Source organism: Rattus norvegicus, chromosome 1, assembly GCF_021556685.1.
Source record: "Rattus norvegicus strain SHRSP/BbbUtx chromosome 1, alternate assembly SHRSP_T2T, whole genome shotgun sequence".
Classification (NCBI taxonomy): domain Eukaryota; kingdom Metazoa; phylum Chordata; class Mammalia; order Rodentia; family Muridae; genus Rattus; species Rattus norvegicus.
This window is the reverse complement of record NC_141534.1, coordinates 146166127-146186556: the sequence shown is the minus strand read 5'-3', so window position 1 is coordinate 146186556 and position 20430 is coordinate 146166127. Positions and strand designations below refer to the sequence as shown.

General features: G+C 46.2%; 2 protein-coding genes across 11 annotated transcripts in view; one reads left to right on the top strand and one right to left on the bottom strand.

Moving 5' to 3' along the window:
- Wdr93 (WD repeat domain 93) overlaps positions 1–10952 on the bottom strand; it is a 47064-nt gene extending 36112 nt beyond the window's left edge. For 3 of the 9 annotated variants that reach the window (XM_087582084.1, XM_087582117.1, XM_087582108.1), the window contains exons 1-4: positions 10005–10101; positions 2887–3224; positions 2002–2194; positions 25–89 (exon numbers count right to left, since the gene is read on the bottom strand). In XM_087582084.1, coding sequence (XP_087438210.1) covers positions 25–89; positions 2002–2194; positions 2887–3186 — 558 coding nt within the window. In that variant the 5' untranslated portion in view covers positions 3187–3224; positions 10005–10101. 9 annotated transcript variants of the gene reach the window in all.
- On the top strand, positions 10172–17157 carry Pex11a (peroxisomal biogenesis factor 11 alpha). Of its 2 annotated transcripts, NM_053487.2 has the most exon segments (3): positions 10185–10346; positions 12735–12850; positions 15187–17157. In NM_053487.2, coding segments are annotated over 3 exon segments (741 nt in total). In that variant the 5' UTR covers positions 10185–10290; the 3' UTR covers positions 15756–17157.
- The last annotated feature ends 3273 nt before the right edge of the window (positions 17158–20430 follow it).

Here is a 20430-nt window from a genome sequence, read left to right as displayed (position 1 = left end):
TAATGGGGAAGGACAGGAACTCACCGTTTCATTGATGGCTTTGATGAGATAAAGGCTGTCTTTACACAAGTAAAACAATCTAACAATACCTGAAACAGAAAAATAAGAGACTGTGAGACCAGAGAACCAGAAAGGGCTGAGCACAGCATCTGACTTAAACTTCCTGTCCTGCCCGTGCTTCGTGCTTCGCGGTCCCTCATGGCCTATGCTACTCTTGGTCTCCCAGCCTTCCTCCACCCTACTTTGAAACATTCAGTCTGTTCCTCTTCCCAGACCCCTCCTCTCAGCTACTGTTGCTTTCCTGGAAGTCTCCTATAAGCACAGCAGCCACAGCAGTCTGTCCTGTGCTCTCAGCCCCTTACTCTGCCTGTCTTCTACACTTCTTCACACGGGCACAACTGTTTGCTGTGGATGTGTTGGGTTCATGAGCTCCTTTGAGAGAAAGGGTCCTCCCTTAGCTTTCCATGTGCCTTAACCCACTAGGCTCCTCAAGCAGTTAATTCTGTTGAATTCAGGATGTGATTGTCACCTGCTATGACTTCTTACATTTCTTTAGGAGCCTCCCAGTTACTCATAACCTGCCTTTGTACCTATGATACAGACAGCTCACAAAAAGAGCTTTGGTTCACTGTGGGTAAAATTCTAATCCATCTTAAAAAAGATTCATGGGATAGTTATTCCATGCCACTGACTGTATGAAGAACACCAATGTAGTCTACATTCGAATTTACCAGAAGAAGGTAACACAGACATGAAACTACTTACATCATGGGTCATAACGAATATGGCTTTTTCTTTGGTCCAAAGTCCCACCATGTCCTACATAGATATCCCCAAGGTACCTAGATCTGTGGGTGCTCACATGAACTTCCTCAGCTCACACGCCCTGAGCACCTTCGTCCCTGTCACGTTATCGAGGTCATCCACGCAGGTGTCTATCACAGAAGGCAGTCATCGCTGCCTACACTGCCCCGCATTCCTTCCTCACCACAAATGCAGTCTTGTTGGTAGAAAGGGTAGTTGAGACAGGCTCTCATGTAATCCAGAATGGCCTCAAAATCCCTATGTAGGTGAAGATGACCTTGAACTTCTGATCCTCTTGCTTCTGCCTTGCAAGTGCTGGCCGCATATGTGAGCTGCTATTTGCTCTATCTAGTGTATTCCTCTTTACATCAAAGGAAATTTAATTTTTTTTATTACGACTTGTTTTAGAGGGGACACTCATGCCACATGTATGTGTGGTGGTCAGAAGACAATCTGCGGGAGTCGCTTCCCTTCTTCCTCCAAGTGAGTCCTGGGCATGGAACTAAAGCATGGTAGCAAGCCACTCTGCCCACTAGGCCATCCTGCCAGCTCTCTTAAAAGCTTTTGGTTTTGAATACTTAGAGAGAAGGTGCAAAAACAGAACCAGAAATGCCCTTGAATCTTCTGCCTCACTTCAGTGAAATCCATATCTTGCACTGCTACAGTGCGAGCTTCTTTCTATTTCACCCTGTACTGGCTTGGACTTTCACCCTTTCTCTCTTAAGTGAAAAGAGCAGTACCCTCCTCCTCCTCTCCCCCTTAGCCTCCTTTGGTTTTGACTTTCCCAACATGTGTGCAGGTACTTCAACACACTCAGGCAGGAGTGACGTCAGCTGGGTCGCAGGGCCCGGGGATGGGAGGGTGTATGAGTGATCCTGCCTGGTTCGAAATGTCCGTGTGCCTCTGATTGCTATTTCCCTCAAGGAAATTATTTAACCTCTATGCCTCAAGATGCCTCTTCCAAACAGGACAATAATCAACTGTGCTTCCCTTGAGCAGGTAAACCAAATGGGTTAGCATATGCGAGACGTTAGACGATGCCTGGCACACCTCGCTGGCATGTAGATAATACTTAGGAATAAATGAGCAGAGAGAACCCGCCATGCATGACTTCACTTATAATTGCAAATGAGATTAAACTGAATACAAGTCTATAGGTTCCCATAAATTAATCTAAAAACCAAGAAGAACAAATACCCATTTCATCCACGGGAACAATGAGTACGTCATTCCCCAAATCTGTGGCCCAGATGGAAATAACATCAACCTTAAACTTCTCCAAAACAAGCATTTTTTTGTAATTGTGCAGATTATAGATTGAGAATCCTTTGGGTCCTCCAATAAACAGATAGTCTTGTGAGACAGCCATACCGCCAGGCATTTTGTCGAGCTGGGAAAACATGCACATAAAAAGACAAATGATTTCTGTCTGTCAATGCCATCAAGCAACCTGAGCTGGCTTTTCAGAGAGGAGTAGGGATCCTCCTAGACATATCATTGCCAACGTGCGCCTGCTGAGAATGTTTGCCCTAAGCACTTCACTTTGAAGGAAAGCAGTCAGAGAGACAGAAGTAAGACGAGGCATATATTCCGAACATTAGCACAACCGCACATCCTGTGGTTTATCCCACCCAGTGTCCTGTGGAAAGAACGGCTGAAGCTGAGTTGCTAACAGTTCTCATTGCCACACATGGGGGGGGGTACATTAATGAGGTTTTTCAGTGTCAGTAACATGACATAAAGGGCCTTTGTGGGGGCTGGAGAGATGGCTCAGCGGTTAAGAGCCCCGACTGCTCTTCCAAAGGTCCTGAGTTCAATTCCCAGCAATCACATGGTGGCTCACAACCATCTGTAATGGGATCCGATGCCCTCTTCTGGCGTGTCTGAGGACAGCTACAGTGTGCTTATATATAATAAACCATACACTCCATTTCCTATAGGCACCCGCAGCATGCCTACTGTCTCTCAAAAACGCACCTGGATTTCCAATGGAGAGGGATTTCTTCTCATCAGGCACTTTCATTAATATGTAAGTGAAACAAACAAACAAACAAACAAACAAACAGGCACTCTTGTTCATACCTGGATTTCTGCAGTTGGAGGGTAGATGGCAGGCACAGTCCAGTTCTTCACATTTTCCCTGAAAGATTCTCTGTTTTCAATAACTTCCCATGAGCGGTCAAACAGATGGTTTATCAGCTTGTTGATCATTCGGTAAGGCTGAGGAAGGGAATCCAGTTCTTGATCCACGTCCTTGAAGACAAAATCCTTCTCATCATCCTTAGGCCAGTCTGCCTCAGTTGGAGATGGAATCTCCAGTGGACCCTTGGAAAACACAGACAACCTTGGCTTCTGAGCCTGACTTCCTTTAAAAGATGACATCGCAGAGGTTGGCACCGAGACCTTCTGGGAACTCAAAGCTGAGAAGCAAAGTGAGCAGAGAGACTTTGAGAAAAAGGTAAACAAGAAGCTAGCCTTCTCTAGCACAGAATCCTATGGGGACCTTCTACCTCAGGCTGGACTTCCTTACATATCATAATTGCTACCACCATCCTTGGATATGGTCTTCGTATTCATGGGGGGGGGGGCAGAAGGGCAGGCACCTCCCAGGCTAACTAGAGAAGATGTGATTGGTGATGGAGAATTTGGCATTTTGCTATCTTTCTTCACCTTCTGATGGGACAAGTAACTGTCTTCTGTTCCAACTGGAATGCACTAGTAGCTGATACCTTTCCCTGGCTGTCTGCCTTTGCAGGTGGCTCTGTTTAAGCCACTGAATCTCCAGGTTTCTCTTCTCTCAGGCCCAATCAGATGCAGCTCTGCATGTCCAATGTTTGTGGGACATCTGTTCCTTCATTAGTCTCACTGGTGTGACAGGCCCTGTGCCCTGATCTCCTACAAGAGTCTCCAGACATGCCTGTGATTGGGCAGTAGAAGTTTTAGAGGAGAGAGAGGGGAGGGAGGAAGAAGAGAGGATGAGATGGAGGGACACAGAGAGGGGAAGATGAAGAGGAGGTGAAGATGGAGCGTGGCCTGGGGAAGCCACAACTCTCAAGGGATCTCATAGCTGGGGAACACAGTAGTATAGTGGTAGATCTGCCCAGTCTAGGCACGCAGCTTATAAATATTATAACTGAGTTGTGTGTTCTTTGTCAGGCTTATTGGGGCTGGAGATCTACCAATACAGATCTGGCTGCTGTTATATGTTGAGGCTGTCTGGTGTCTTCCATTGCGAAGATTTAGGTGGGCAAGAGAGAAGGTGAAAGCAAGGAGCAGTCGGTACAGCCAGGGCGGTCAGCCTGTTGAACAAGAGCAGTAGCACCAGGCATTCTCTGGAAGGACGCGTTTGGGAGGCTGGGGAAACCAGAGGAGGGAACCAGGGCCAGAGGGCTCTTTTTAGCATCAGGCAAAGAGGCAGCTACTGATTCTAGAGCCTAGCTGGAGCTAGAGTGGATTTTTAAAACTACATGCAACAAAGGGATTTCAAATGTCATCATTTTAATTGCACTTTTGTATTTGTGTGTGCTGTAGTGCGTGTGTGGGGTCAGAGGACAACCTTCAGGAGTTGGTTCTCTCCTTCCACCATGTAAGTCCTAGAAACTTAACTCTGGTCATGGCTTGATGGAAGGTGCCTTTACCCACTGAGCCATCTTATCAGCCACTGCCATAGTTTTAAAAATCATTTATTTACTGAGGAAATTAGGAGGCATTTTAATATGCTGAACTCAGTATTGTCTTATATTATAACATGGCTGTGGTCTATGCAAGTCCTATAAATATCCAGCTGCCACTATGGTCTTTCCCTACATATGTAGGGGAAAGAAGCACATATGTGATGTTTCTGATACATGAGAGATGAGGTTTGTTGGTATTGGGACAAGGACCACTCGAGGGCAATAGTGACAACAGTAAGCTGAGCTCACCCAGAGCAAGGAATAATATAGTCCTTTAACTAGCCAGGCTAGACAATCTCGTATGTTGCAAATAGTGGGTAGAGCATTTAGAAGGCTCTAGATTTGGTAGTGGGAAAATAAGCCCAGGAAGGAATGTTGCATCAGTCTCACTCACATGGAATGATGCGTTAAAATTCAGAAGACCACACTGCCTATATGTAACTTAACGTCATCTCAGAACAAAGCTTACAAACATTTACATGAACACAGAACAGGACAGAACAAAACAATCTAGCATCACTTTGTAAACAGCACTGTCCCCTGTAGCAGCTTGCTGTCAGCCATGGTCAAACCCCACCATGTTCTTCAACATCCAGGTGGACAGCCAGGGTTGGGGTTAGGGTTAGGGCTGCTGTTGAGGGAAAATAGTACACAACCCAGGAAAACCATCTGACGGTGCCTTATACAGTTGCATAGACACATGTCAACAGTCTAGAAGTATAAAAACCTAAATTCACACAAAAGCCTGCCCACGAATGTTTATAACTCCGTCTACTACCTCCGAATGTGGGAAGTAGATGGAATGTTCTTCTATGGAAAAATGGATACATAGAAGGAAGCACCATTTGCTAACAGGATGGGATGGTACTGTGGTCACATGTGACATAAACTAATATCTGTTTCTTATTCTGAGTGAAAGAAACCAGTCTCCACACTTAAATACTGAGGGAGTCTGCTTCTGGAGTATTCGCAAAGCTACCAAACAAGTAAGGAGCCTCATTCAGGAGCTGCCAGGGCTATAGGCATTCATTCAGGGGTATAGGGTTCCAGAAGGACGGCGTGAAGGAGTTGGGAGTTGGCAGTGGTCTCTCCTGGTTTTGGACCCTGAAAGCTACTGTCCCAATGAATTAGTCAACGGGTGCTTTGCTTAATGGTACAATGATGTCATGATTATGATGCAATCTCCATTTTTGGTTTCTGATTCGATCTGAAGCCTACTGTATGGGATGGAGTACTGTGGACCTGGCTGAAGACCCGTGACTGGGAGGTCATGGACCTTAGCAGATAACCACTACCCCTGTAAGTCAAAATGCCTCCCAAATATTTATTTACACCCATAGGCTGGTGCTGTCCTCAACCGTGCTCAAAAAAGCTTCTCTTTGTAGTAAATTATGGTTATTGCAACAATTTGGGGCTGGTAAAGTGATGAGAACCAGTGATTGTTAAATGGGACACCCTCATACCCTCTCCAATGTGCAGAACTTTTTGAAAGATACAAGGCCAGCTGCCGCAGGTGGGAGGGGTGCCTGGAAAGGATGCCTTAGGAGCAGGGCGTGGCTGAGGCACTTGTGAACTCACAGCATCTACAGTTGCCTGCATGGAGCCTGTAAGACTCTGTCCTTAGACCTTAAGTCATGGAGGAGGGTCTCATGAGGCCCCACCTGACTCACCCAGGGTGGTGGTGAAGTCACTGATGAGAGAGAGGAAGCCACTGTCTTTAGAGACGTAGCCATAGGCTGGCAAGTTACTTGTGGGAATCGCTTTACACCCATGCTTATAGCAGTGGCCCTAGTTATATGTCGCAGAACAAAACCAAATAAAAGACATGAAAGGGGAGGGGTGCTGGTGGGAGGAGGAGTGTTGTGGTTACTACTATTCTTGGGGTTGCTACACTCCCTAGTTGCCTGTAATTATCTATTAGGGGTTTCTACCCCACTTCAGATCATTTTAGTTCCCAAATAAAAGACATAGAAACCTTTAGATTTATAATAAGTGTAAAAGCATTAGAGATGAGCAGAGATCAACCCTCTATGCTATTTTGTCTATTTCCCTGTGATAATCCCTGAGATGTCACTTGCCATGTTCTGCCTGGGCCACTCCTGTCCGCTCCATCAGGACAGCCCTCATGGCCAAGGGCTCAGGAGTCACCTACCCCATAGTAACTTCCTTCCCTACTCTTCCTCAATCTCCTTGTGGTCCCTGCCTGAGATCCCAAATCTGGGAACCTTTGCTCTGCCTCCCTCTCTTCTGCCCAGCCCATCTTTAGTAACCAATCAGGGATAACTTGGGGGGCAAGGGTTACACAACAAAAGTTGGTATAGTAAAAATTCACTAGTCTTGGGCAACCAGGTCTCAGGATACGGTATTTAGCATTTGAATACATAGCAGCACCAGACCAACCCACTAGAGAGAAGAGGTGATGTGAAGGTAGGTGGAGGACAAGAAGGGATGAAAGGGATGAGTGTGACTAGGGTATATTGTGTGTGTGTGTGTGTGTATACATATATATATATATATGAAATTGTCAAAGAATAAACCATTTTTAAATGAATTTGGCAGCTTCTTAAAAAGTTAAACACAAGCTGAGCAGTGCTGTTGCACACCCTTAATCCCAGCTCTTGGGAGGCAGATCTCAAGGCCAGGCTAGTCTGCAGAAAGAGTTCCAGGCTACACAGAGAAAGAAACCGTGCCTCAGAAAGCCAAACCAAATCAATCAACCAAAGAAACAAAATTACACCTACACGTAGGATAACAGTCTAGTCATTCCAATTCTAGGAGCAGAAATAAAAATACTTGCAAAGCTTATGCACAATGACTGCTTATTTCTAGGAGCACCAAAGGGGAAATGATTAGATGTTTGACCACTAGGTAAGCAGATAAACTCTCACACTCCCAGTACACTCCCAGTAGGAAAATAAAATAACGCAGCCAGGATGGAGCATGGTTGGTAGTTTCTTACAAAGTGAAACCCTCAGTATGGTTCAGCAATTACATTCCTATGGATTCAAACAAACAGCCCTTAAGTTTCATGTGAAAATCTGTACTCACATACAGCCATCTTATTTGTCATTGCCCCAAATCAGAGTGCACTTCAGTGGGTCAATGGATAACTATAAAAATTACCCCAAGTACTTGGGCTGGAGAGATGGCTCAGTGGTTAAGAGCACTGACTGCTCTTCCAGCGGTCCTGAGTTCAATTCCCAGCAATGACATAATTGCTTACAATCATCTGTAATGAGATTTGGTGCCCTCTTCTGGCCTGCAGATATACAGGCCAGCAGAATGCTGTATACATAGTAAATAATTCTAAAAAAATAAAAAAATAAAAAATAAATTACCAACTACTGATATTTACAACATGAATGAAGCTCAAGTACATTATGGTGGGAGAAATCAAAAGAAAAACCCACACAATATGATTACATTTCTATGCTATTGTTTAAAATGCAGGGATACATTGAAAACAAGTGATGTAACTCTTGCACTTCAGTAGAAAGAAAAGCACCTGTGCTCATCTCTATCATCACACAATCAACTGTGTTCCTCTATTTACTGTGGTTTCTACAAGGTGAGCCAAGCAGGACTTCCCATTGTCTTGGTGGCTCTTTCTTCTGGAAAGAAGAATTACACAATCATGAAGCCCAAAGCATATCCTTAACTAAAACCTTACTTCCCTCTTCTAGTCAAGTCTATGCCCAAATGATACCAGGATCTGCACAAGCTTTTCCCAGTTTCTCCTAGAGGGGGGGAAGCAGATGCTAACATGAGCGCAGGTAGACCTAAAGCTGCCTGCAGCACAGCTCTCTGCAGAGATACAGGACAGATTCTGAATGTAGCTTGGAGTATCCACGACCCCCATTCCCGCTTTCTTCAATGTAGGGGGGAGCAAGAAATCAGAAGAGAAGCGGGGAAGGTCTGGGTGTCATTTCTCTCTATACTACTATATAACCCAGCTGTGTTTGCAGATGTTACAAGGAGCCTTAGAATCTAAAAGTCAGCCTGGCTTTCTGTTACTGTGAGAGTGCGTGTCAACCCAGGAAACAGAACATATTTCACAGTTTGTTACTTGTTGTACAAATTTCAAATAGATGATGATGATGATGATGATGATGATGATGATGATGATGATGATGATGATGATAACTTTCAAGTAGGTCTGGTGTGTACTTTTACTGCAGGCCTGCAAGTGTTAGGGGCAGGTCTGATGCAGGGAATAAAAAGTGGAGGGCTGGAGAGATGGCTCAGTGGTTAAGAGCACTGACTACTCTTCCAGAGGTCCTGAGTTCAAATCCCAGCACCCACATGGTGGCTCACAACCATTTGATATGAGATCTGATGCCCTCTTCTGGTGTGTCTGAACAGCTACAGTGTACTTATATATAATAAATAAATTTTTCTAAAAAAGTGGAAGACCTCATTTCACGGCCACACAAAGCAAGCTTATACACTTACGTTTAAGGAGCCCCTTGCAGAGCTTCTGTCAGGGGCTCTGGGCCTTTTCACTTGCTCTCTGAAGCTCCGGTCCCACCCTTTTCACCATGCTGCTGCTTGGCCACCTCCATTGTAAAAAGCATGGCTTTCTCTTCTCCTCTTCTTCATCTCTGTACCTGGAAGCTACTGAGATTTACACGTTGTCTGCCCTATTGTTTTTTTTTTTTTTCAAACGCTCAGTAAAATTGCCCTCTAGCTTCAATCTCTGTCTGTTCTTTTTCTAACCCACAATATGGAGCCTTGATATCCCCAGTAATACGTTAGAGCGTTAGGAAACGGTGCCAGACGAGGGAGGGCAGTGTACTGTGTATCATTGTACAGTTGATGTAGCCTGGGTCCCTGCAGGGATCAGTGAGCATAGCTCAGCTGGCTAAAGAGACCTCACTGAGGGGTCCTGGCCGACAGGCTTTCAGAAAAGACTGGGAACTCACATGTTACTCCATCCTTAGAAAAGCACCTCTGGGGGATCCCTAAGAAAGTAGGGCGACGGGACTGAGGCTGTGTTTCAGCAGGATACTCCAACTGCAGCCATTAGGGTCATTGCTGGAATAACATTTTAAGGGATGGGGGTAAATGATGGAAGATGAGAGAAGCAAACAGAAAGACAGGGGAGGGGTAATGAGGGAGAAAAGGGGGAGCAACGGTGAAAAGAAGAAAATTACTAAATAAGTGGGGCTCCAGCTTCAAGTTCCGCAGAACCCACGATCAGCAGTGCAATGATCTCCTTTGCCTGTACTTTGTTCATGTGGAGCTTTTAGGATTCCCTCAGGAATCATTTGGTTTTCAAAAATCCTAATAGAAAAACTTCCCACTTTATTCCCACTCTCCTGCTAGAAACACACTCCAGGAACTGACTTAGTTCTGTTGGCGGCATCATAAGGCCTGACACTGGGAAAGGATGAGGCCCAAAGTCTCCAAAGAAAACTTTGGGGTTCTCCGCCTGAGAAGACCATTTAGCATTCCTGATGGGGTTCGTGGGTACCTGGGGACACCTGGACGCCTGAGGCAGGGGAGTGACCCACTCAGTGCCTCTACCTGGAAACCGAGACTGGAGAAGGCCACGAGAGCCGACCTTGTGAAACTCAGCTTTGCTCACACCGTCTTGTGGCTTGGCGTCGCCTTAGTAACTATCACTTCCGGTCCCAACCGGAACTCTAAAAAGCCGCGCTTTCGAAGGTGTGCCCACCCACCCCCGTGTGGGCGGAGATAGGCGGTCCCACCCACCCGGCGACTAATCTGATCCCGGCTGTCCCCCGGGACCAGCGAGGTCCCAGAAGACCCACGAGGGAGCGGGCGCAACGCGTGGCTGTGGGTGGGAGCCATGGACGCCTTCATCCGAGTCGCCAACCAAAGCCAAGGTCGGGACCGACTTTTCAGGTGAGTCAGGTGCGGTCGGCTCCACCCCATCCCTTCAGGACCCAGTATTTCTTCTCGGAGAAAGAAGTAACAGCCTGGTAAATCGAGGCACGAGGACACGGCCAGCTTCCACTGAGGAATTGAGACCCGAGCCCCTCCTTCCTGTAAATCCAGAGGGGCTGTGCGTGCCAGCCACCTCGGTGTTTCTGGCTGTGACAGCCGCCCAGGAGTTCGTATCTCCTAACTTTCCCCGGGAGAGGGAAACTGAGCTCTCGCTGCTCAATGTCTTTTCCAGACATTCTTTTACAGAGAAACTTTAGTGTCTGTCTGTCTGTCTGTCTTTCTTTCTTTCTTTCCCTTCTTTTCCCTTTTCCCTTTTCCCTTTTCCCTTTTCCCTTTTCCCTTTTCCCTTTTCCCTTTTCCCTTTTCCCTTTTCCCTTTTCTTTTTCTTTTTCTTTTTTTGTACCTAAGGAAACGGAACACCTGTAGTTTGGAGCACCGGTGAAGTCTTACTCCCGGAAAGACAGATTTATCTTCTTTATCTTCTTTATCTTCATTTTGGTCCAGTCTGTGCCTTGGAGATGTCAACTGTTAAATAGCTGCTTTGTGACACGTAAAATGGACAATGGACAAAGTGTTCGAACAATACCTCCAAAGTACATGGTGTACTTTTGAAGTCACCAGTGCGTGCGTGTTTAAAACCAATCCTACTTCATTTTTTAAAGAGAAATTTGAATGGTGCTCGATGATCATTTAAAAGAAAAGGAAGAGGGGGCGCATAGGAGTTTTATTTAACAACTCTTCTCTTCCAGATGTTTAAGTGTTCAACTGCTAATATAAACTAAACATACAAGTAAGAAAAGTCTTAATGGTGAGACTTGAGGAGACCAGCTGTACAGAGCCTCCACTGCAGCCCTGTGGAGGGGATACTTTAATATTCTAGTTTCACAGATAGGAAAACTAAACCAGGAGGCTAGGAAGAACTAATGTGACAAAGCCAAAAGATGCAAGTGCACACTGTTGAGTCCAGTGCTCGCCTCTTAACATAGGCATGCTGCCTTTCTGTCTAACTCGATAGATTCTCAGGATGGTTGAATAATACCCATGGTTCATTAAAAAATTTCAGTGTGCCCAGAATGTACCCTAAATACACTGTGTTTAATTTAGGATATACGTATTCAGCAAAATTTTATTTCCCAACCCTTTAAAAAATCTGTATAACCATGAACAAACTATCATTCCTAAAATAATGCCCTGTATTCAGACCCACTATTGGACCAAACCTGAGAGAGGAAGATGTATGACACGAGCCGTTTGAGCCTCTGGCCAGAGTGTGAATTCTGTCTCCTCCCTCTTTTTTTACTTTATTACAAAACTCACTTATCATGGTGGAAAATGAACCACTTTGGGGAGGATTTATTCATGTATTTTGAGAAAGTCTTACTGTGTAGCCCAGACTGCACCATAATTCTCCCAGTCTTCTGAGTGCTGGAGTTGTAGACATGAGCCACCAGCTCTGCCACCATTTTACTGAGAAGAATATTTAAACCGTGCCGGGATGCCAGTGCAGTTTGCAGTTCTAAGACAGTAAGGACCAACACCTACTGATTTTTGTTTGTTTGAACAGGGTCTCACTAGATAACCTTGGCTGACCCAGAATTCTCTATTTAGACCAGGCTGGCCTTGACCTCAACAGAGATCTGCCTTCCTCTGTTTCCTGAGTGCTGGGGACAAAGGTGTATGTCTCCACCACTGCGCCCGGCCCAGCACCTACTTTTACTAAGTAGGCCGCAGATGCATTTGGGTGTCTGCGATTCTAATTTATTTTATTATATTTATCACCATGTCCTTGTTATTGTAGCTGGCATGATAACAACCATTTTGCTGGATGTGTTACTGCACCGGTGTGTATTTGTCCTTAAGTTTTCAGAACTAAACGTTGAGGCTGGGCTCTTCACGTGGCTTTTGAGTTTGCTTCCTGTCTCATAAGTAGTTAGTCAGTTTAATGTGGCAGGCTTTCGTTCGTTTAGGAAATCTGAAAGGCATTCTATGTTGGGGCTCATAGCAAATGTGGACTTATATAGGGCTGAGAGGCATCTCCGTGCATCTTCTCATCCATTTTTTCTGTGCCAGCAGAGGGCTTTGGGGGAGCTGCACCCTGCCTAACTGTGGCGTCCTCTTCCTTAACCTTTGTGTCCCATTTCCACCGCATGCTCACCCTTTGGCCCTCCTGTGCAAGGACTATTGCAGAATGCTACTTTTGCAAGCACTTCAAGCATGAGAAACCTTCCCAGAAGTTCCCTCAGCACGACGCTTCTCCTTGCTTTTCAATATGTTTCTCCTTCCCTTCATGAATCAAACTTTATTTGGTTTGTAAACCACTTTCCTCGTTTCTTTTTTCCATTTCAGAGCCACTCAACACGCATGCATGTTGCTTAGATATTTGTTAGAGTCTAAGGCTGGCAAAGAGGCGGTGGTAACGAAGCTCAAGAATCTGGAGACTAGTGTGAGCACTGGCCGTAAATGTAAGTACCCATCTCTCGAGGGACAGTCCTCAGACCCTGGAGTTTACAACATGCTTTCACTCACCCACGTCTTCAATGAAGCTGACAGCAGCCCTGCCTGGAGACCCCAAGAAGGTTGAATGGTTTGCTGTAGACCATTCATAGATGTCTCCCTCTGTTTGAATTTGATGCTGTACCATATTCTCCTGCATAATCATAGCCTGTGGGGCACACAGTATGCCAGTTCCCATCACATAGTCATAGCCCGTGGGGCACACAGTATGCCAGTTCACATCACATAGTCATAGCCCGTGGGGCACACAGTATGCCAGTTCCCATCACATAGTCATAGCCCGTGGGGCACACAGTATGCTAGCTCACATCACATAGTCATAGCCCGTGGGGCACACAGTATGCCAGTTCCTATCACATAGTCATAGCCCGTGGGGCACACAGTATGCCAGTTCACATTGGTTCTCAGAATGTACTGACAATGCCTAACATGAGCTTTGGTCTAGCATCAGCCCTTAAGTTCTATGGAACAGGATAGTCTTATCCTCAAACACGTGCCTTTTCCTCCTCATCTCTTGAGGATTATTGGAGGATCTAAATGAGTACATTTTCCTAGACAGTTTGTCAGAAGCTTCATGTGAAAGGCAAAGAGTGAAGGCAGGGGTTTTCGCCGAGGAATACACTTTCATCCTCACTATCCTAGGAAACCCCATGCTTCTCAGAGTGGTTCCTGCTTGACTCCATTGTTTGATGAAAACATGTTTCCACAGTAGATTAACGACACATCGGGATGAGGTGTAGGTCAGCCCATATTGATGGGTTGTGTTGAATACCTCCTTCATAAAGGTGCATTCCTCAACTTTATGGGACAGATAAAATCACATGTTATAAATTCAGTGCCAAATATGATGGCTGGGGCAAAGGAAAAAATATTTTAGAGGAGGTAGGATCTAAGTTGTGGCTAGAGAAACAAATATTCTGAAAGGGAGGTTTCTCCCAGCAGAGGCTCAGGACTGTTAGAAGCAAAGTTGACTTTATAACATCTCATGGAGGATCAGTGTCAAACCGGAAAACTAGTTTGGTAGAGAGAGACTTAGTCAGCAAAAGGGTTAGAAAGGGTGGGTAAGATTTCTGGATGGCTTTGAAGGCCAAGATTTGAAATTCTGTCATAAATTCTCTAGAATGTCATTGCCGAGGTCTCCTTTAGAGTTTCACTCGTATTGAAAGTGCAGAAAGTACTTAACCCCTTGTCATCCCGCCAAGTGGTGCAAGAGAACCAGAAACTCCAGTTTTGAAACAGCCATTTCATATACTGCTCTGGATTAGTTCATGGCAAAATAATGTCAAGTACTCTTCTGGGACTGTGTTTGGAGAATAGCTGCTTCTGGGTGGTTACTAAGCCAAATGACCCATCTCTGGGTGTCCAGGAAACACCTATGCATGGATGACCACTAAGTGACTAATAGTATGCTTACATAAGGACACATTACAGTGACTGATTAGTTCTTTTAGGAGCACCACGTGACTATCGATCACCATAGCCACTCAATTCTGCCATTTCTCTTCATCCCTCTTCCATAGGTGGGCTAGGTGATAGTCAGACAGCACCGTTTTGATGACGCCTGGGTCACTGTTTAATTGCTGTGAAGAAACATGATCAAGCCAACTCTTGTATAGGAAAGCATTTCACTGGAGGCTTGTCACAGTTTTGGGGACTTAGTCTGTTATAATCATCATGGCTGGGAGCATGGCAGCAGGGAACACGGTGGCAGGCAGGTGTGCTGCTGGATGGGAGGGTGGGGGAAAAAGAAGAATGGGGGGGGTATGGGGAGTGGACAACTGGACCTGGGCTTGGGCTTTTGAAACCTCACCACCCCACTCCCTAGTGACACACTTCTTCCAGCAAGGCCACACCTCTTAGTCCTTCTAATCCTATCAAAGAGTTCTACTCCCTGGTGACTAATGGCCTATTTGGGGGTGTATTTGGGGGTGGGGGGCGTCATTCTTACTTAAACCACCATAAATAGGAAATCAAATGTAAAGAGTGTTGAACCTGGAGGTCATGTTAACTGCTCTTTTTCTTCTGAAGTATAGAAGTTACTACACATCCATGATTAGCCTTGCCTGGAATATACTGGAAATGAATGCTAAGGCACTCTTTGGAACGGAATGATAGGTTGTCACGGTCACTGTCTTTTGGGCTTTGCAGGACCACTGTAGGGATTCCTTTCCTCCGGTAAGATTGAGCCTCAACTGACATCAGCTGCTGTGTTCTTAGTCCTTAACTTGTCACAGGACTTCTGCCACCCATTAAGTAAATCTTGAATCTGTGGTTCTTTTTACAGGGTTCAGACTAGGCAACGTGCTCCATGCCATCCAGGCCACTGAGCAGAGCATCCAAGCCACTGACCTTGTGCCCCGCCTATGCCTAACATTAGCCAACCTGAACCGCGTGGTTTATTACATCTGTGACACTGTCCTCTGGGCGAAGAGTGTGGGTCTGACATCTGGAATCAACCGAGAGAAGTGGCAAATGCGGGCGGCCCGCCACTACTACTATTTCCTCTTGCTAAGCCTGGTCCGGGATCTGTATGAGGTCTTGCTGCATATGGGACAAGTTGCACGTGACAGAGCAAAGAGAGAGAAGTCCTCCGGGGACCCTCCTAAGTACAGCGTCGCTAATGAAGAAAGTGAATGGCTCCAGTCCTTCCTCCTCCTCCTCTTCCAGTCTCTAAAGCGAAATCCGCCCTTATTCCTGGACACCGTGAAGAACTTCTGTGACATCCTGATCCCTTTGAACCAGCTCGGGATCTACAAGTCCAACCTTGGTGTGGTAGGATTTGGAGGTCTCGTGTCCTCTGTGGCTGGCCTCATCACTGTGGTGTATCCTCAGTTGAAACTGAAGGCCCGCTAGGGTGTTTGGAAAATTTAAGACTGACGTTCAGTGGAGCAAACATTTGCTTTTGTCATGATGTCTACTGTACTTAATTTTTTTTAATCATGTGAGCATCTTACCAACCGGTGATGTGAGCAGAGGTAGGACCCACAACGGAGCCTGAAGACTGATGACGTTTTTGTAAACACGGCAGTAACTTCTGCACATTTCCCCTTCAGTGAACATTGCTGAGCATCTTTTCTGTACATAGTAAGAGCTCAGTATATGCTGAACAAATAAAGATAGAAAGGAACGAAGTCATCGAAGACCCAAGGAAACTAGAATTACAGATCGTGTCGCATGGGTCTTTGATTTCACACAAGCACATCAGGGCCCGGCACAGCACTCCTGGCTCTGGTTAAGGCTTCCCTTTTCTCCCATCTGTGGTTGTTATCCCCCAGCCCCACAGATGTCAGTAGTGGGATGGAGGGGAGCTGCGCTCAGAGCCTGGTAACCTGTTGGCCCTGGTCATTGCTGTAGTTGTGTCCTGACCATGTTCAGAAGTAGACTCAGAAAAACATCAGTACCTTTGTGCCGGAAGCGGTGTCCACAGGTAATGCTGTGAGTAAGCAAGAAAGCAGCGGGAGGGACCAGAGGTGAAAGTAGGTGGGAGGTCACCACTGCCCATTACAGATAAGGGAGTTGACAATACAAAACAAAGCCACTAGCACACAGGTTCATTCTGATTCTTCCCAAGATGATTCCTGTGATCTCATGACCCTCAGCAGCATTTCCAGGCTCAAAGCCCTTAGTCCCTTAACATGCCCCTCCCCCTGCTGGCCTGGAACGTCCATCCACCGTCTCCGTTCTAGTCTATAAAGTGCAAAACAATGTAGACTCACCCAGGCTGGTTTTATTTAAAGCTACATAACAGTTTGGGCAATTCCACAGTATTTTTCATCAAAATAAGAGAATTAAAATTCTTCTGCCTATGAATGTAGGAATGTCAGTTTTCTGTGACAAATCTGATTTTTCTCAGGACAACTGGGAGGGGCGGGAAAGAGCTATCGGGCCAGTGGAGAGGGTGTGGGGATGCTCTTCACGGCTCAGCCTTCCTGTCTTGAGCTTGGTTTAGGTGTGTGAAGTGGGAGACACTGGCCAGCAGGTGGGCCAGTGTCTCAGCACCGATAAAGCCGTGTACAGTTAAGTGGAAATGAGAACTCTGCACTAAGTAACTGCTTTCCGTGAATGTGAAGAAGATTCTTGCAAAGTGGACTCAGGACCTTGGCACTGTATTTGTAAAATGATAATGTGCTTTGAGAAAACCTTAGGGGGAGGGGAGATGAAAGAAATTAAAGTGGCTAAAACAAGACAAATATGAGTAAATGCCTATTTTTACTGTAACATTAATTATGTCTAATAAATTTCTAGATAAAATTGACTCATGCATCTGTGAGTGTGTCTGCTTCAGAGTCTGTGGGCTCAGGAATGACTAGGCACAGGCTGGGAGGAAGGCACAGGGACTGTGTCGAGGCTCTGGGTTGAGAGGTTCCCTTACAATCTGTCTAAACCATTCCTGCTAAGGAGCTCTGCAGCAGCCTGGCAGTGGCTGGCTAGCTTCTTCCTGGAGAGGCCTGCCTTGAGTGCACAGCAGTGTTTCACAGGTATCTGTTCTGGTACTGTGGATCCTACACATTAGAGAAGGTGTTGGGAGGGTGGAGGACTGCCATCTTCTAGAGTCTGTAAACCTCAGTGGGCCTCGCTACTTCATATCGTATGTCTCTCCTCAACCCTCTCTACCTGGGTCCACATTTATGAGAGGTTTCAAACACTGAAAAGCCCAGAGGGGCTGTGTAACTGGACTTGCGGCTAATTCGAGAGTTCTTTTTTTTTTTTAAGATTTTTATTTATTTATTATATGTATGTACACTGTAGCTGTCTTCAGACACACCAGAAGAGGGCATCAGATCCCATTACAGATGGTTGTGAGCCACCATGTAGTTGCTGGGATTTGAACTCAGGATCTCTGGAAGAGCAGTCAGTGCTCTTAACCACTAAGCCATCTCTCCAGCCCCGAGAGTTCTTTTCTTTTCCACACTTTTCCACCTCTCTTCTTCCCCTTCAACCCCCTAACACTGGGTAAGAGAGAAATAAATCCCTGAATAAAGTCAGGTAGGAAGAAGGGCAACCATATTATTAGACTGCTCCCTGCCGATTAGGGGCATTGAGTTCCTCAGGGTGTGTTCGATCTTCACCCAGGATATCTAACGTCTTCTTTTCGTCTCTTTGCACACAACTACTTGGCAAACCACAACCAACCATTCCCAACTGCAACCAGCAGCATCCAGGCATGAGATAAATCATAGTCACCGGCTCTGAAGCAGCCCCAAATCCCCAAACCTGGGATTAAAAGGAAAACATTCCCGTACTATTCCTGTGGTTTTTAAAGAAACCAACACTGTCGACAAGACTGCACAGGGCAGCACACTGACAGTTGAGCATTGCTGCCGAGCACTGACTCAGCAGTGGGGACCCTGCTTGGCTTGGGGGCCCGCCTGTGCACAGAATGGCCAAGAGCCCTGCTCTCCTGTAGTGGAGGGAGGGGAGCTGCATGAGATAGCTCGTCTCCGCCCATCCCCCTATAGTTGGAGAGCTGCCTCTCACCCTCCCCCTCAGGATTTGCCTGGTTCTTTCCCTGGTCACCTTTTACCCACATTCTAGAATCTGTACCGAAGCAGCCAAAGGACCAGCTTTGTCAGCAGAGCTTTTAGGCACAGCGCCCTGTATCCTCTCTGGCCCAGAGCCACTGCCCGGGAAGACAGACTGCCCTTTAGCCTGGGCTGTGCCCAGATGCGAGCCTCCAGATCACCCGTCCTGAACCTTGAAGCAAAGGGAGAGGCCACTTTACACGCTTGCCGCCTCCTCCACTGCTGTAAGAAGACAGCAGCAGCTCAGACCAAGATTAAAAAGTATCCAATGCTTCACACATTCATTACCTCTTTTGGAAGCTCCTTGCTCCACACCCCTCCCTTTCCTGGCATCTTGTTCCCTGTTTTATTATATACTAAAGATAAAATTTACCACCAAGGATCTATCTGTAGCTGTTTCTCAGATCCTTATTATTACATTTATGCATGTGTTTGGATTATGTGTGTGGCATGTACTCTGACTTACACACACACACACACACACACACACACACACACACACACACTTATACACGTGCTCAAACGTCACAGCATGCATATAGAGGTCAGAGGACATCTTGCCAGGGTCACTTCTGTCCTTCAGCTTTGGGGGGCCCAGGGATTGAACTCAAGCGGTCAGGCTTGGTGGCAATCACCTTGACCTGCTGAGCCATTTTGGCGACCCTGCCCAGTGCCTTTCTATCCTGTTGCCCACACTAACAACTTAGTAGACTCAATAACATGCAAATCTGCTAAGTAGGGACTAACATTAATGCTGTGCTCTCATTCACTGTGATTAAGAGGTGTAAAGACACCGGTTGGCACCACAGTGTTCCATCAACTTTAATCAGGAACTAAGATTTGAGCTTGGCTTGAGTCCCTGTTTTGTTTTTTTGTTTTTTTTTTTTTGTTTTGTTTTGTTTTTTTTTTTCCGGAGCTGAGGACCGAACCCAGGGCCTTGCACTTGCTAGGCGAGCACTCTACCACTGAGCTAAATCCCCAACCCCCGAGTCCCTGTTGAGGAAGGAATGGCAGCAGATAGTTCTTGGCTGCCTAGGTGCTATTGGTTGGCAAAAACAACCAACCAAACAGCAAACAAACAAACCCAGCTTGTCAACACCTTTACTTGTCCAGACTTAGGTGAACAAAACCAAATAGTTTCGTCCCTCTTTCCCTCTCTCCCTCTCTCTGTTCCTCCTTCCCCCTTTCCTTTCCTCAGTGCTGAAGATCAAAACCAGAGCCCTCCACACACTAGACAAGCAAGCCCTCTGCCATGGTGCTCCACCCCCCAGCCCCTGAGACACAAGCTTGCTGTTCAGCTCAGGCTACCCTCAAACTGTCAGTTCCACCTCAGCCTCCTGCGTTCTGGGAGTTGTTCTGTGGCTCGTGCCATGGTATCCAGCTTCAAGAGGTTTTCTCTAGCTTTGGAGGTTTACAGAGGATGAAACTACTCCTCAGAACCCAGGTTGCTAAGAAGTCAACTCTCACTGCTCTATCTTGTCTCTCTTTTGGCCGGAAATTAATCTTGATACCGGTAGACTAAACATTAAGGTGAACCCTATCCCTGTGTGGGTTTGAATCATGCCGTTCAATAGTCATCCTTGCTAGCAAACAAGAAAGGATGGGGTAATGATTGAATATTGTCCCATAAAAACTTCTTGGGAAAGGGACTAAAGATTATAGAATTACATGGAACTTTGAGTTTAGGAGTTTAATGAGCCACATTGCAGTGGCTTCTTTATGGAAAGCAATTTTTTTTTTTTTGTCAATTGAGAGCCAGAAATATTCTGGAACTACCATCTCTGGGCTCTGACAAATGAGTCCTTCAGCCCTGAGAACCACCTCTTTATTGGCTAAGTATCCTCCATAGAAGTTAGGGTGAGCCCAGGGGACACCCTGGCTCAGACAGCTATGGTGACGGGCTGGCCCAGCTTTCTCTTCCTCTTTGCCCTCCTCCAGCTGGGAGGTCTGAGAGGCATTGCCCAAGATTCCCTGGAGTGGCTGGAAGTGTTTCTGGGGAGGAGACC

Coding starts and splice junctions, on each gene's coding strand:
- Pex11a (XM_087595342.1), top strand. CDS start 15,375: ATGCGGGCGGCCCGCCACTACTACTATTTCCTCTTGCTAAGCCTGGTC.